The 16,988-nt window shown below is 30.7% G+C and overlaps 1 protein-coding gene across 8 annotated transcripts; it reads right to left on the reverse strand.

The window, feature by feature from the left end:
• Positions 1 to 669: 669 nt before the first annotated feature.
• Positions 670 to 13,106, reverse strand: Cln7 (CLN7/MFS domain-containing 8). Of its 8 annotated transcripts, none has more exons than XM_075308045.1 (7): positions 12,984 to 13,106; positions 11,859 to 12,172; positions 5,965 to 6,240; positions 5,392 to 5,898; positions 1,852 to 2,003; positions 1,169 to 1,789; positions 670 to 1,095 (listed from the first exon to the last, which is right to left on the reverse strand). In XM_075308045.1, exons 3-7 carry the CDS (start codon positions 6,145 to 6,147, stop codon positions 837 to 839), a joined length of 1,722 nt encoding a protein of 573 aa, XP_075164160.1. In that variant the 5' UTR covers positions 6,148 to 6,240; positions 11,859 to 12,172; positions 12,984 to 13,106; the 3' UTR covers positions 670 to 836. The 8 variants fall into 8 exon arrangements, with proteins under 8 accessions (XP_075164160.1, XP_075164161.1, XP_075164159.1 ...); XM_075308046.1 differs by having other exon boundaries at positions 11,859 to 12,124; positions 12,860 to 13,031; XM_075308044.1 differs by having other exon boundaries at positions 11,859 to 12,159; positions 12,860 to 13,031.
• Between the last annotated feature and the right edge of the window lie 3,882 nt (positions 13,107 to 16,988).

The following is a 16,988-nucleotide window of genomic DNA, read 5'->3' on the forward strand; positions in this document are numbered from 1 at the left end:
GGACGCCAATAAGAACCCCTGCAAACTATCAGAAAAAGTGCATTTTAAGGTAATTGTAGAAGAATCATTGTGGTCAAGTAAAACACGATTGTGTAGATGTTTATTGATTTGATTAAACATTTATAATTTCTTATAAATATAAAATTTTTCGGTTTATCTCATCACATTTAACATAATTTTTTGCATGAATAAAAAAATGATGTTGAGTTTTAAGTAGCAAGTTACATATTGCAGCGTCTATCAGCCAGTTTGTTTATTTTCGATGGAGACAGCGTGCCTGGAAATATTTGAAAAACGATCGCTTTATTCTATTTGGAAAGTCGAAAGTTGTTCACCATATACCTTTCACAATTTTAAGCGTAATATCTATGTTTTCAGAACTTTTTCGTTTTTATTTAAATAAAATATAACAAGCTGGTTGCGCTTGGCGTTTCACAAAAAATAAAATGGCTCTTCTAACAGTAGTGATGGCAAAATACTTTCAAGTACATTTTGTACTTTTTGATATGCTTCCCCCATCACAGTTCGCGATAGTTGTGGTGACATTTACGAGTCTGTGGTAGCGATGAGGATGAAATGGAACTTTGAAATGCTGGCAGGGTGGTTCCAAAACAAAAACATCTTAAAATAGATTCGTATTGTTTGTTGAAAAAAAAAAAACAAAAAATATAATTTTAAATTATTGTCTTTATTCTTAAGTACAAAGTTTATATTTAAGTTTTCTGGTTTGTGTTATATAAAAAAAAAATAATAATATCTAATTTAACAATTATTGCACAAATACACACCATTTTTAATACCACATTATTATTAAAAATGACTAAATTCTTCAATATTTAAATATCACTTTTTCTTCCAACAATAAGCGCGGGTTTATTCCGGCTCAGTAATTGAGAATGTTCATGTAAAGGCGGATCATTTGTTTCCACAATATCAGCATCAATGTAGGGTAGCGATAGGCCATTTAATCCAGATTCACTTATTGGATTATCGGTGCGTTTTAAGGCTGTACCGTTTTGTTCAACATCGGTCTTTTTGAGAGTTTTTAATTCGACTGGCTCTGGTGCATCATAGGTGGGTGGTACCAATCTCTCTCTAAGAATAAGAAAAAAACGAAAACCAGTATTGAATAAAAATTTCCTAAGAATATTCACAAAAAGTGACTTACTTTGAACACAATAACCATATCATCGATATCAACATCATGGCTGCGGTAAAACCAAATGTCCAATTGGGACCCAGTCTTGTATAAATCGAACCAACAAATATGGGTCCCAAAACTCGAGATAAACAACCGGAACCTGTCATCAGACCCATCCATACTCCCTGAGGTCTTGGTCCCAAAACTTTCGAGAATATTGTCTGAATAAGTGTAACACCAATGGGGTAGCCAATTGATGTGAAAGCATAACCGATAATAAATTGAGTTAGTGTTAAAGCTGGTGTAGTTTCACACCATTGTTGTGTTTTGGGACATCCAAGAAAAATTTCATCATCTGGCGTTAAATCCATCGTTGCATTACCCGTCAATGGTATGGTCACATTATACACTTCAGCTACTTTTGGAGGACCATCACCCCATGGGATGTATAGAACTCTACCCAATACCATCAATGAGAAACCTCCCCATATTAGAACTTGATTTTCCGGGAACACTTTACATAATGGATTAATTGCTACAAATGTAATGAGAGCTACTATGGCTCCCACTGACATTAGTATGCCCATATAATATAAGGCTTCATTATTCGACCAGGCAAATTCATCCATTGTCAAGGAAGTACCCAATCTGAAAATGTAAAGATTTTCATTAATTAAGAGATGTTTGGTTTATGCTTTGGCTCTACTTACGTTTCCAGCAAGACGAAATTAAAAACTAATACGAAAAATGCTACAATCAAAGTCCATGCTGATATGTAATCCGGTTTTATAGATTTCCATGTCTCCTTTTCGGATGACTTTCCCTGCATTATCATAATTTCTCGGGCAGCAATCTTACGTTCCTGTGGGAATAAGGGTGAATAATTTAAAATTGTTCATTAACCCTTTCACTACTGATGTCCTCTTAGAAGGACATTCGAAAAAGACACAAAATTCTATTTTCCCACTTAGTTTCGATTTATTTCTCGATGTTATTTTAAAATAGAGGCTTTCATCTAAATAAGCTATAAATATTGTCCATATTGGTGAGGTCTAAAGTACATTTTTATAAACTTCTTTAACAAGAAACGAAAAATACAATTTTTGTACTGTATGTTTCTAGTAAATGGACATTTATACAAAAACTATAGCTGATATTTTTACGGGTTCTTTTTTGTATTTTTCTCACACTTTGAAAGATGTTATAGGCTAAATAGCGCTTATTTTCGTAAGGCCATTTGGTCACAATTCAAGAATCAAGTTTTCAGAACAAGCTCATATAGCTCTTGAAGTAATTGAGGTAGGTTTTCAAAATGACAATTTTTATTCTACATGCTGTTAGTACAAGTAAAAAAGAAGAAAAATAAAAGTTTTTATCATTAGGTTTATTTCGGTAGTGAAAGGGTTAAGAACCATAAACTGATATAGCCTACATACACCCAAAAAATTGTAAATATCGGACCACGGTTGCCACTCGAGCCAAAAATAATCTACCAAAATTTGAAAAAAAAATACCAAAAAAACTACCTAATAAAAAATTTTATTTCTATAGAAAATTGTCTCAACATTTTGTCAAAATTTTATTTCTATAGAAAATTTTGTCAAAATTTTATTTCTATAGAAAATTTTGTCAAAATTTTATTTCTATAGGAAATTTTGTCAAAATTTTATTTCTATAGCAAATTTTGCCAAAATTTTATTTCGGTTTTAAGCTGCAATAAAAACAACAACAATGCTTAAAGAACAAATCCAACAATAACAAAACAAAAAGAATGGAAAAAGAAGAGGAAGCACGCTCAAAATAAACCCAGCCAACTGAATTCAAATCGATGATTTGACAGTGGCATAGGAAAAGAGATATGTTTGTTTTGAATTTATTTCGGCATAAGCCGGCTATCATACAAAACCTTTTTTCGGGAGGTTCAAGTGTGGTTCATTGTTGGGTTTAATGAACTGCCTGAATTTATTCCGATAATTGGTTGATAGTTTTGCTGCAAGTAGAGGATGCTGATGAGGAATGTGGTAATTCCGAAACGTGCGTCCATCCAACCATCTTGCAGTCTATAGGGCTTTGCCCAAATAAATTTTCTTTTCCTCTGTTGGTTAAGCTACACTTGTAGTTTAGTCAATGTATGGTTTTAAGCTGCAATAAAAACAACAACAATGCTTAAAGAACAAAACCAACAATAACAAAACAAAAAGAAAATTTTATTTCTATAGACAATTTTGTCAAAATTTTATTTCTATAGAAAATTTTGCCAAACTGTTATTTTTATAGAAAATTTTATTTCTATAGAAAATTTTGTCAAAATTTTATTTCTTTAGAAAAGTATGTCAAAATTTTATTTCTATAGGAATTTTTTCTCAAAATTTTATTTCAATAGAAAATTTTGTCACCATTTTATTTCTGTAGAAATTTCTCTAAAAATTTTATTTCTATAGAAAATTTTTTCAACGTTTTATTTCTATACAAATTTTTTTAAATTTTATTTCTATCGAAAATTTTGTCAACATTTTATTTCTATAAGAAATTTTGTGAAAATTTTATTTCTATAGAATTTTTTCTCAAAATTTTATTCTATAGAAAATTTTGTCAAAATTTTAATTCTATAGAAAATTTTGTTAAAATTTTATTTCTTTAGAAAATTTAGTCAAAAATTTATTTCTATTGAAAATTTTGTCTAAATTTTATTTCTATAGAAAATTTTCTCAAGATTTTATTTTTATAGAAAATTTTCTCAAAATTTTATTTCTACAGAAATATTTCTCAAAATTTTATTTTTATAGAAAATTTTCACAAAATTTTATTTCTTTAGAAAAGTATGTCAAAATTTTGTCAAATTTTCTCAATTTTGTCAAAATTTTATGTCTATAAAAAATGTTCTCAAAATTTTATTTCTATAGAAAATTTTCTCAAAATTTTGTAAAATGTTCTCAATTTTGTCAAAATTTTATTTCTATAGGATTTTTTTCTCAAAATTTTATTTCTTTGGACAATTTTGTCAACATTTTATTTCTATAGAAAATTTTTTTAAATTTTATTTCTATCGAAAATTTTGTCAACATTTTATTTCTATAGGAAATTTTGTGAAAATTTTATTTCTATAGAAGTTTTCTCAAAATTTTATTCTATAGAAAATTTTCTCAACATTTTATTTCTATAAAAAATTTCTAAAAATTTCATTTCTATGGACAATTTTGTCAAAATTTTATTTCTATAGAAAATGTTCTCAAAATTTTATTTCTATAGGAATTTTTTCTCAAAATTTTATTTCAATAGAAAATTTTGTCACCATTTTATTTCTGTAGAAATTTTTCTAAAAAATTTTATTTCTATAGAAAATTTTTTCAACGTTTTATTTCTATAGATTTTTTTTTTTTTAAATTTTATTTCTATCGAAAATTTTGTCAACATTTTATTTCTATAAGAAATTTTGTCAAAATTTTAATTCTATAGAAAATTTTGTCAAAATTTTATTTCTATAGAAAATTTAGTAAAAATTTTATTTCTATAGAAAATTTTGTCAAAATTTTATTTCTATAGAAAATTTTCTCAAGATTTTATTTTTATAGAAAATTTTCTCAAAATTTTATTTCTATAGAAATATTTCTCAAAATTTTACTTTTATAGAAAATTTTCACAAAATTTTATTTCTGTAGAAAAGTATGTCAAAATTTTGTCAAATTTTCTCAATTTTGTCAAAATTTTATTTCTATAAGATATGTTCTCAAAATTTTATTTCTATAGAAAATTTTCTCAAAATTTTGTAAAATTTTGTCAATTTTGTCAAAATTTTATTTCTATAGGAATTTTTTCTCAAAATTTTATTTCTTTGGACAATTTTGTCAACATTTTATTTCTATAGGAATTTTTGTGAAAATTTTATTTCTATAGAAGTTTTCTCAAAATTTTATTCTATAGAAAATTTTCTCAACATTTTATTTCTATAAAAAAATTTCCAAAAATTTCATTTCTATGGACAATTTTGTCAAAATTTTATTTCTATAGAAAATTTTCTCAAAATTGTATTTCTATAGAAAATTTTGTCAAAAATTGATTTCTTCCCAAAATTTGTGAAATACTTCTTAGAAGGGAAGGAATATTTTACAATATATACCAAAACATCAAGAATTCTACCAATCTACCAAACAGTAAAAAAATCCACCATTTTTGGTAGAATCCGACCAACTGCGGCAACCGTGATTATTGAACCTCCTGGATTAATTCTAGCAACGCTAATTGATACTCACCTCAAATATCGATGGCATAAACATAATTAAATTTCCAACACTCATGATCACATTTATCCATCCTGGGGCAGTGTACATATTGAAAATCACACAACCACCAAATAGTGTTACTCCATCTGGACCCAAAGGTGTTACCAAGGCCTGTAGTCCAGGACCAATTACGAAACCTAAAACTTGGGCCAATGATATCATAGAAACGGCATTGGTCCTTTCACTTAGCCGGGTGGCATCGGATAAATATGACCGACATACTGCTGTATTGGACGAACTAACACCAACTAGGAATCGAGATATCAACATCCAATATTTGACATTATCTGGCCTTAGGTCCAATGAGGAATATATTGCACTCGCTATGGTGAATAGAGTCAACGAACATATCATGGGAATACGTACGGAACGTATCTTATTACTCCACCATCCAAACAAGGGACTGAATATCATCTGGCCCAATGGATTGGCAGCCACTATTAACCCCATAAATTCTTTACCAGCTGAAGGATCTAACTAAGAAAAAGTATTATGGAAATATTTAAATAATATCGATTGTCATTATGCAGGTAGTCATATTACCTTATTCAAATAGGGCCAAATACCGGTAAGGATTATGCTGAAAGCAAGTGACATTAGGAACATGGTGAAATAGATTACTCGTACAGATCTCCAGCGTGTTCGATATTCATCTAGCGTTTCCAATCCATCATCGACATTCGATGGGATTTTGGTACAACGAAAACGATCCATTAATTTCCCCATTGTGTCGAAATTTACTTTCTCCAAATTTTACAGTCTTACGAAAGGGAAAGGTGAAAAAGTTACAGCTTGAGTTTGTATTTAGAGGGAAACATTCTGCAAAAGAAAAGAAAAATATTTTTTTAAATAAGATTGCAAAAAATTTGATATAGTAAGAATGAGCCTTAATTTTAAGATAATTTACACCACAGTAAGGACAATTATTGAGAAGATTTTCTATAGAAATAGAATAGAAACAAAATTTTGACAAAATAGAAAAAAAAGTTTTGAAATTTTGTCAAAAATAAAATTTGGGGAAAATTTTCTATCGAAATAAAATTTTGATAAAATTTTCTACAGAAATAACATTTTGGGAATATTTTCTATAGAAATAAAATTTTGGGAAAATTTTCTATAGAAATAAAATTTTGGGAAAATTTTCTATAGAAATAAAATTTTAAGACAAATTTCTATAGAAATAAAATTTTGACAACATTTTCTATAGAAATAAAATTGTATTTTTTGTTTTAGTCCAGCATGACAAATGAAAAAACTCTAGATGTTTTTTATTTGAGTTTTATTTTATTGAAGCCAATATTTCAATTTGACATCGTCAATCTTCATCAGGGCCAGATAATTGAATAAAACAAGAGTGATTTGCACTTTACTGTTTTATAACACCTTACTGACTGAAATAAAATTTTGACAAAATGTTCTGTACAAATAAAATGTTTGGCAACATTTTCTATGGAAATAAAATTTTGATAAAATTTTATATAGAAATAAAATGTTGACAAAATTTTCTGTAGAAATAAAATTTTGTCAAAATTTTCTATAGAAATAAAATTTTGTCAAAATTTTTTATAGAAATAAATGTTTTGACAAAATTTTCTATAGAATTTCTATAGAAATAAAATTTTGACGAAATTTTTTCTAGAAATAACATTTTGACAAAATTTCCACTGATCGGTTTAAAATTTGGTGCATATGATTTCTACGAATTCTGCACAAATGGATCCACCCATAGAAAAAATAATGAACGGCGTACACTTTCGTTCACGAAAGTGAATCAACACAAATGTGGTGTCAAACGGAGAAAGGACTGGGTCATCTGGCAATGATAAAATGACACCATGCGTTGTCAAAACAACAACCAGCGTTTATGATTTGAAAACATATTGGTTACGAATGAAAATGAATTTATAAAAATTCCGCTACCGTGATTCGAACCTGGATTGTCTGCCCCATACGTATTAACATTCGCCATGGCACACCGACGGAGTAGCCATAAGAACGTCTAAAATTTTAAAACGAAACCGTGAAGGTTAGGTTAGGTTAGGTGGCAGCCCAATGTATCAGGCTCACTTAGACTATTAAGTCCATTGTGATACCACATTGGTGAACTTCTCTCTTATCACTGAGCGCTGCCCGATTCCATGTTAAGCTCAATGCAAGGGACCTCCTTTTTATAGCCGAGTCTGAACGGCGTTCCACATTGCATTGAAACCACTTAGAGAAGCTTTGAAACCCTCAGAAATGTCACCAGCATTACTGAGGTGGGATAATCCACCACTGAAAAACTTTTTGGTGTTCGGTCGAAGCAGGAATCGAACCCACGACCTTGTGTATGCAAGGCGGACATGTTAACCATTGCACCACGGTGGCTCCCGTGAACATTCCGTTTTGGTTATCCGAGAACGTTCCGTTTCATTTTGTTACCTCCCGTTCACAATTTTGGAACGTAATTTTTTCTATCATATTTCTTTCACCTCTTAACCGATGGTATTCAAGATTGATATTAGACATGAATATCGTTTATATCGAATCAGATTTAGATATAACTCTCACATACATATATGTGTGTCACCAAATTATCAAAAAACTTTTTAAAAAACCCTCATGTACTATCCGATTTTATTCAAATTTTGCACTTGGTAGTACTTTAAAAACCTTTTGGATTTGAAAAAATATCGGTTCAGATTTAGATTATGTCTTTGAACTAAATAAAAACATTTGGATTTAAAGAAATCCTCCTTAAATTAATCAAATAAATATTGAATCTTTAGATTTAAGAAAAAACGCTTCAATTATTGGCTGAGACTTGTTTTGACGATTTTGTACGTGAATAGCTTTATTAATATGATGAAAATGAAAATTCCATAAATGAGATCTGTATCCTAATGTTATTGGTCCTAGATTTAAAGCTACATAGGTCCCCAGAAAATGTGTTTATTTCAAAGAAGCCGCATCTTTGGCTCCCAAAATACTTAAGGGAAGTTCAAAATCTTTGGATGGAAGAGTTTTTTTTTTTGAGTGTATAGGGTACAATATATTCGGTTCCGTCCGGTTTTAGCTCATTTGTACTTGTCAAATGGCTTACATTGTTTTTGAATTTTAGTATCTTCTCTTTTTGCTTTTGACTTATTTTAGCGGCTTTAGCAATCTCTTGATAAGAGATACGAAATATGATTTTGTCATTATTAACAAAGTTCCATGCAAACGGCCAATTAGATAATTTTAGTTAGTGCAGAGGGAGAGTAGAATAAATGAAAAACATTGTACCACTAAACCATATCATAAACGCTAACAGTCGCTGATTAAAGTTATTAAAATAATAAAGTCGGTTGGGAAGACAAGGGTTGAGAAGTGGAATAATTTTTTATGTGAGAGACGTCTGTAAAGATAGCGAATGAAATGCAATAAAACTTAGATGGATATTTCTAAAGAACAAGACACAAAAAAAATTGAAAGCCGTCGAATATGCTGAATTTGAAGATTATAGCGGAATATTCAACCACAAAATTTTTCCAAATTAGCTTGATATTTGATTTGTCTTCAAACAAATTTGGTAAAATCGGATTTGAACAAAAAAAAAATTAAAACTCAAACTCAGTAGCAGCAGAAATGAAATTTTGCAAAAATTTTCTATAGACATGAAATTTTGGAAAAATTTTCTATAGAAATGAAATTTTGCAAAAATTTTCTATAGAAATAAAATTTTGACAAAATTTTCTATAGAAATGAAATTTTGCAAAATTTTCTATAAAAATAAAATTTTGCAAAAATTTTCTATAAAAATAAAATGTTGACAAAATTTTCTATAGAAATAAAATTTTGACAAAATTTTCTATAGAAATAAAATTTTAACAAAATTTTCTATAGAAATAAAATTTTAACAAAATTTTCTATAGAAATGAAATTTTGACAAAATTTTCTATAGAAATGAAATTTTGATAAAATTTTCTATAGAAATGAAATTTTGACAAAATTTTCTATAAAAATAGAATTTTGACAAAATTTTATATAGAAAAAAAATTTTAACAAAATTTTCTATAGAAATGAAATTTTGCAAAAATTTTCTATAGAAATAAAATTTTTACAAAATTTTCTATAGAAATAAAATTTTGACAAAATTTTCTATAGAAAAAAAATGTTAACAAAATTTTCTATAGAAATGAAATTTTGCAAAAATTTTCTATAGAAATGAAATTTTTTTTGTTTGTTTGTTATTGTTGGCTTCTCTTCAATCGTTATTGTTGTTTTTTTGATCTCAGCTTAAAGCCATGCATTGACTAAACTACAAGTGTAGCTTAATGAAATTTTGCAAAATTTTTCTATAGAAATGAAATTTTGCAAAAATTTTGACAAAATTTTCTATAGAAATGAAATTTTGACAAAATTTTCTATAGAAATGAAATTTTGCAAAAATTTTCTATAGAAATAAAATTTTGACAAAATTTTCTATAGAAATGAAATTTTGACAAAATTTTCTATAGAAATGACAAAATTTTCTATAAAAACAAGTAAGGAAAGTCTAAAGTGGGGCGGGGCCGACTATATTATACCCTGCACCACTTTGTAGATCTAAATTTTCGATACCATATCACATCTGTCAAATGTGTTGGGTGCTATATATAAAGGTTTATCCCAAATACATACATTTAAATATCACTCGATTGGAACAGAATTTGATAGATTTTTACAAAATCTATAGACTCAAAATTTAAGTTGGCTAATGCACTAGGGTGGAACACAATTTTAGTAAAAAAATAGGGAAACATTTAAATCTGAAGCAATTTTAAAGAAACTTTGCAAAAGTTTATTTATAATTTATCGCTCAATATATATGTATTATAAGTTTAGGAAAATTAGAGTCATTTTTACAACTTTTCGACTAAGCAGTGGCGATTTAACAAGGAGAATGTTGGTATTTTGACCATTTTTGTCGAAATCAGAAAAACATATATATGGGAGCTATATCTAAATCTGAACCGATTTCAATAAAATTTGGCACACATGACTATATTACTAATTGTACTCCTAGTGCAAAATTTCAACCAAATTGGGCCAAAACTCTGGCTTCTGGGGCCATATAAGTCCATATCGGGCGAAAAATATATATGGAAGCTATATCTAAATCTGAACCGATTTCAATCAACTTTGGCACACATGATTATACTACACATTGTACTCCTTGTGCAAAATTTCAAGCTAATCTGGATAAAACTCTGGCTTCTGGGTCCATATAAGTGCATATCGGGCGAAAGATATATATGGGAGCTATATCGAAATCTGAATCGATTTAAACCAAATTTGGCACGCATAGCGACAATGGTAAATCTACTCCCTGTGTAAAATTTCAACCAAATTGGGCCAAAACTCTGGCTTTTATGACCATATTAGTCCATATCGGGCGAAAGATATATATGGGAGCTATATCTAAATCTGAACCTATTTCAATCAAATTTTGCACACCTGTCTATACTGCTAATTGTACTCCTAGTGCGAAATTTCAACCAAATTCGGCCAAAAATCTGGCTTCTGGGGCCATATAAGTCCATATCGGGCGAAAGATATATATGGGAGCTATATCTAAATCTGAACCGATTTCAATCAAATTTTGCACACTTGACAATACGACTAAGTGTTATGTTTGTACAAAATTTCAAGCAAATCGGTATAAAACTCTGGCTGCTGGGTCCATATTAGTGCATGTCGGGCGAAAGATATATATGGGAGCTATATCTAAATCTGAACCTTCCTTTCAAAATCAATAGGGTTCTATTCTGACCCAAATTAGGAACATGTGCCAAATTGGAAGGCGATTGGACTTAAATTGCGACCTAGACTTTGATCACAAAAATGTGTTCACAGACGGACGGACGGACGGACGGACAGACGGACATGGTTATATCGACTCAGGGACCCATCCTGAGCATTATTGCCAAAGACACCATGTGTCTATCTCGTCTCCTTCTGGGTGTTACAAACATATGCACTAACTTATAATACCCTGTTCCACAGTGTGGCGCAGGGTATAATAAAATTTTGACAAAATGTTCTATAGAAATAAAATTTTAACAAAATGTTCTATAAATTCAATATAAAACATTTCTTTCGAATAAAACAACATTTTTTATACTAACCAATTTGGTAAAATTTTCTTCAAATTGTCGTAGATTATTTTTGACACGAGTAGCAATGATGGGTCTGAGACCAATATTTCGATGCCTTACAAATGGAATGACAAAGTTTGTATACCCCCACCCTATGGTGGAGCGCATAAAAATAACAGACAATGTTTCCTATTTTAGCAAACTGTGACTGTAATTTTTTTTTTGTTTTGACAGTTTTTTGCTGTGTCCCCTAATAAATTTCCTTGAGTGTTGCTAACCTTTCTTCTACTTCTATATAGTATTGAGAGAAATAGTTTTCTTCGAGTGTCGATTACTTACCGCAAGAGAAAAACTAAGTACAATGCCAAACATTGACCATTTGGTTGAAGATAGCGATGACGTCGTTGAAGAGGAGCTGGGAGAGTGATGGTGAATTTATTCGTTCAGTTGTTTATTCGTTCAGTTTGTTGTTTATACTAAGTTGACCCACAGCAAGATAGCTATCGTAAAGATGATGATGATGTTTTGTGGCAGTGTGTGTTTGTTGATATACGAGTATATCTTATTTTGTTGTGGGTACTCCTCCCTTTTCATAAACTAGAACTCTATTGGATTTAACTACGCTTAGATGACACACGCACTTTAAACAAAAACTAAAAACATATTTTGATATTCTAGATATTTAGATGTCCAAAAACAATCCGGTTTTTATTTTAATTTAAAAATAAAAAATCGTAATTAACCAAATTTGTTTCACACACATAAAAGGAAAGAGACTTGCAAGGTGTTTTTTTTTTTGATTTGTTGTTTTTCTATAAATTTCCGATTGAGGCTGTAGCGGTTGATTTGCAGCTACTCAATGTAATTGGGTTATTGGTACCTATTTTCATATAGAATTTTAAAAGCAAAAAACAACAAAAAAGCAACAATACTAGATTACATTTTATTGTTGTGATTTACTTTGTCCCCGAATGTGTGTTTGCTGTTTTAACAAAACACAACACATACATACTACATGTGTACATATATGGGTGTAAATATGTCATACAAATAATTTGTAACGCTTACTACACATAGTCTATACATTTTATAATTAATTCAGCGAAGTTTAAGCTAATTTCTTTTTTTTTTGACATCATCAATTCAAACATACGATTTCACTTTGATCACTCGATTTGGTTAACAAAAAACAATACATTCTTTTCACGTTTCAATACAGGGCAGAAAACACTTTTAATGTCCATTCATTTATATTAGGCATGTATATAGTAGCTACATATTTAATATTCTCCATATTTTTATAATTATTTTAATTTATTTTTTTGGCAATTTCCAAATACCTATAAATACACAACTATGACCGAATTAGAAAAAAACGTTAAATATCTTCAAAACATTTGTTGTGGTCTATTTAACTCCATCAGATACTTCCGCTTCCCTTTCTCACTCTATTCACTGCATTACCCCAACTATTTATTCGTCCAACGCCACTCGCGATCACCAACAAACTGTCAAAAAATCATTTCTTCTATGGGGTCTTTGTTTACTGTATCGCGCCGCTCTTCAGCTGGTTTTCATAGTCAACAAGTGAATATCAGAGTATCGATGAGCGAACATTTGAGTGAGAATAAGTTCTTTGGCCCATTTGTGTTTGTTTTATTTTGTTTTGTGTATGTCAAATGTGATTCTCATACAGTGTAGCCATCGTTCATTAGTTTTAAATTGCCTATATAAAATTTCAAGATAATTTCCCCGCCCAATATGAGGAAAGCAGATTGAAATAAGTGTAGGAAGAATTTTGTCCTTAAAAGAAGGTATTAAGTTCGCATTATCGCGTTAAAATTGCCATTTTTCTGGGTTACTTTTCTTTAATAAATCATTTTAAAGACAATAAATTATTTTAATTGTTGCTTTGTATCATTCCCCTTCATGTTATAATAAAATTATAACATTATAAATTCATTAATTATACCCTTCACCACTACTGTGGTACAGGGTATAATAAGTTTGTGCATTTGTATGTAACGCTAAGAAGGAGTAATCATATACCAACCTTTTAGTATACGGATCGGCTTAGAATTAAATTCTGAGTCGATTTAGCGATGTCCGTTTGTCTGTCTGTCTGTTGATGTATTTTTGTGTGCAAAGTACAGCTCGCAGTTTTAGTCCGATTGTCCTAAAATTTGGTATAGGGTCCTGTTTCGGCTCAAAGACGATCCCTATTGATTTTGGAAAAAATCGGTTCAGATTTAGATATAGCTGCCATATATATTTTTCACCGATCTGGTCATAATTGGCGTGTATATCAACCGATCTTCCTCAAATTCCGTACATCCAAATATTTTATGAGTCTCGAAAAACTTTCAAAATATCAGCAAAATCGGTTCAGATTTAGATATAGCTCCCATATATAGCTTTCGCCCGATTTACACTCATTTGCCCACAGAGGCCAATTTTTTGCTCCGATTTAGTTGAAATTTCGCATAGGGAGTAGAATTAGCGTTGTAACTATGCGTGCCAAATTTGCTTGAAATCGGTTCAGATTTGGATATATCTCCCATATAAAGCTTTCGCCCGATTTACACACATATGACCACAGAGGCCAATTTTTAACTCCGATTTAGTTGAAATTTTGCACAGGGAGTAGAATTAGCATTGTACACACAGAAAACAAATTTGTTGTGGCAACCAATTTTTTTGCCAACCAAATTATTTGGTTCCGTCTACTATCAGAATGTAACCTACATTATTTGTTACTACAACCAATTGAAATTGGGTATCACAACCATTCCATTTTGTTGTTAGTTAGGACAACCAACAATTGTCTGGCATAGCAGTTTGTTAGATTATTGGAACAACCAATATTTTACAATTTACTTTACACCAAAAATTAAATGCAATAAATTTTTCGTTAATATATTTATTGTTTATTTGCAACTAATTATATAATTCTTGAAATAAATTTACCCACGGTTTGTACCCTGTACCACTCTTTGGTCAGACGATAATAATTTCAATTTGCGTGCCTGCTTGAATTATTAGTTCTTGGTTCCAGGTTGTATTCACTCATCGGTTTTGATTCACATCCTGAGTTGACTGGCTTTAGCTGGCCGTATATTTGTTTCTCGTAAGACAGAAGTCGCATTTCTCCATCTATTCTAATGAAGTTCGGAACAAGGATCCAGTTTTGGGGTTGTTCCTATAACTAAGAACCATGAACATTTTATAACAATTTCTCCCGTCGAACACTTACCTGTATTTTCATTTGCAAATATTTGTGTTTTCTAGAATAATTTGCTCCAACTAAAGAAAGTGGTCTTGTTGACTGTTCCTATTATCAAATTTCGGTTTTTTACCGGCCATTACATGATGGGTGAACTGAAATTCAATAATTTGTTCATATTACAGACGTTTTGAATAATTCTTTTACCTTGCCTTTATTGGTGTCCGAACTTGAGGTACGAAAGCGTTAATCATCTTGGACTCTCTCACAAAGTCAGAGTTAGGCTGTTTGGCTTTAACACTAACTTTTTGATGAGCATTACCTTTGGTATAGGAAGGACCATCTAACGAATTGACCTTCAATCCTTTTAATAAAGTTGGTCATAACTGTGCGCAAGCTCCTGGATTTTCCATAATTTCCCAACTTTCTCAAGCAATAAACTATGGGAATTTTCCTTGCCTTCAATAAATATTCGAGACATGACACTTTTTCCAAATAAATGTTGCAGCAACATGTCCCACCAACAACTACCAAATTTGTTATCACAACCAATTTTTTTATAGTAAAGGGTGATTCTTTTGAGGTTAGGATTTTCATGCATTAGTATTTGACAGATCACGTGGGATTTCAGACATGGTGTCAAAGAGAAAGATGCTCAGTATGCTTTGACATTTCATCATGAATAGACTTACTAACGAGCCACAACGTCGAATTTTCAGTGAATGGGCCCTAGAAAAGTTGGCAGAAAATCCGCTTTTTTATCGACAAATTTTGTTCAGCGATGAGGCTCATTTCTGGTTGAATGGCTACGTAAATAAGCAAAATTGCCGCATTTGGAGTGAAGAGCAACCAGAAGCCGTTCAAGAACTGCCCATGCATCCCGAAAAATGCACTGTTTGGTGTGGTTTGTACGCTGGTGGAATCATTGGACCGTATTTTTTCAAAGATGCTGTTGGACGCAACGTTACGGTGAATGGCGATCGCTATCGTTCGATGCTAACAAACTTTTTGTTGCCAAAAATGGAAGAACTGAACTTGGTTGACATGTGGTTTCAACAAGATGGCGCTACATGCCACAAAGCTCGCGATTCTATGGCCATTTTGAGGGAAAACTTCGGAGAACAATTCATCTCAAGAAATGGACCGATTTGACGCCTTTAGACTATTTTTTGTGGGGCTACGTCAAGTCTAAAGTCTACAGAAATAAGCCAGCAACTATTCCAGCTTTGGAAGACAGCATTTCCGAAGAAATTCGGGCTATTCCGGCCGAAATGCTCGAAAAAGTTGCCCAAAATTGGACTTTCCGAATGGACCACCTAAGACGCAGCCGCGGTCAACATTTAAATGAAATTATCTTCAAAAAGTAAATGTCATGGACCAATCTAACGTTTCAAATAAAGAACCGATGAGATTTTGCAAATTTTATGCGTTTTTTTTTTTAAAAAAAGTTATCAAGCTCTTAACAAATCACCCTTTACAAACATTCTGTCGGTTTTCGAGACAATTTTAAAAAATAAATCTGGTAACACAACAGTACGGAACAGAATGAAAGTTGATTTTCATTAATAGATTTATAACGACCAATATTTGGTTGTGACTACTAGGATTTGATTGTATTGATATTTTATTGGTTATACCAAATATTAAATAAAATAAATAACTAACATATGGTTCATACAACTAAAACTAATGGGCCTCAACTATCTTTTTATTGTCGTGATCGAATTTCAACCAAACCTTTCTCTGGGTGTAGCTATGCGTGCCAAATTTGGTTGAAATCGGTTCAGATTTATATATAGCTCCCATATATATGTTTTTCTGATTTCGACAAAAATGGTCAAAATACCAACATTTTCCTTGTAAAATCGCCACTGCTTAGTCGAAAAGTTTTAAAAATGACTCTAATTTTCCTAAACTTCTAATACATATATATCGAGCGATAAATCATAAATAAACTTTTTCGAAGTTTCCTTAAAATTGCTTCAGATTTAAACGTTTCCCATATTTTTTTACTAACATTGTGTTCCACCCTAGTGCATTAGCCGACTTAAATTTTGAGTCTATAGATTTTGTAGAAGTCTATCAAATTCTTCCAGATCGAGTGATATTTAAATTTATGTATTTGGGACAAACCTTTATATACAGCCCCCAACACATTTGACGGATGTGATATGGTATCGAAAATTTAGATCTACAAAGTAGTGCAGGGTATAATATAGTCTGCCCCGCCCGACTTTAGACTTTCC

Source organism: Haematobia irritans, chromosome 4, assembly GCF_050003625.1.
Source record: "Haematobia irritans isolate KBUSLIRL chromosome 4, ASM5000362v1, whole genome shotgun sequence".
Taxonomy (NCBI): domain Eukaryota; kingdom Metazoa; phylum Arthropoda; class Insecta; order Diptera; family Muscidae; genus Haematobia; species Haematobia irritans.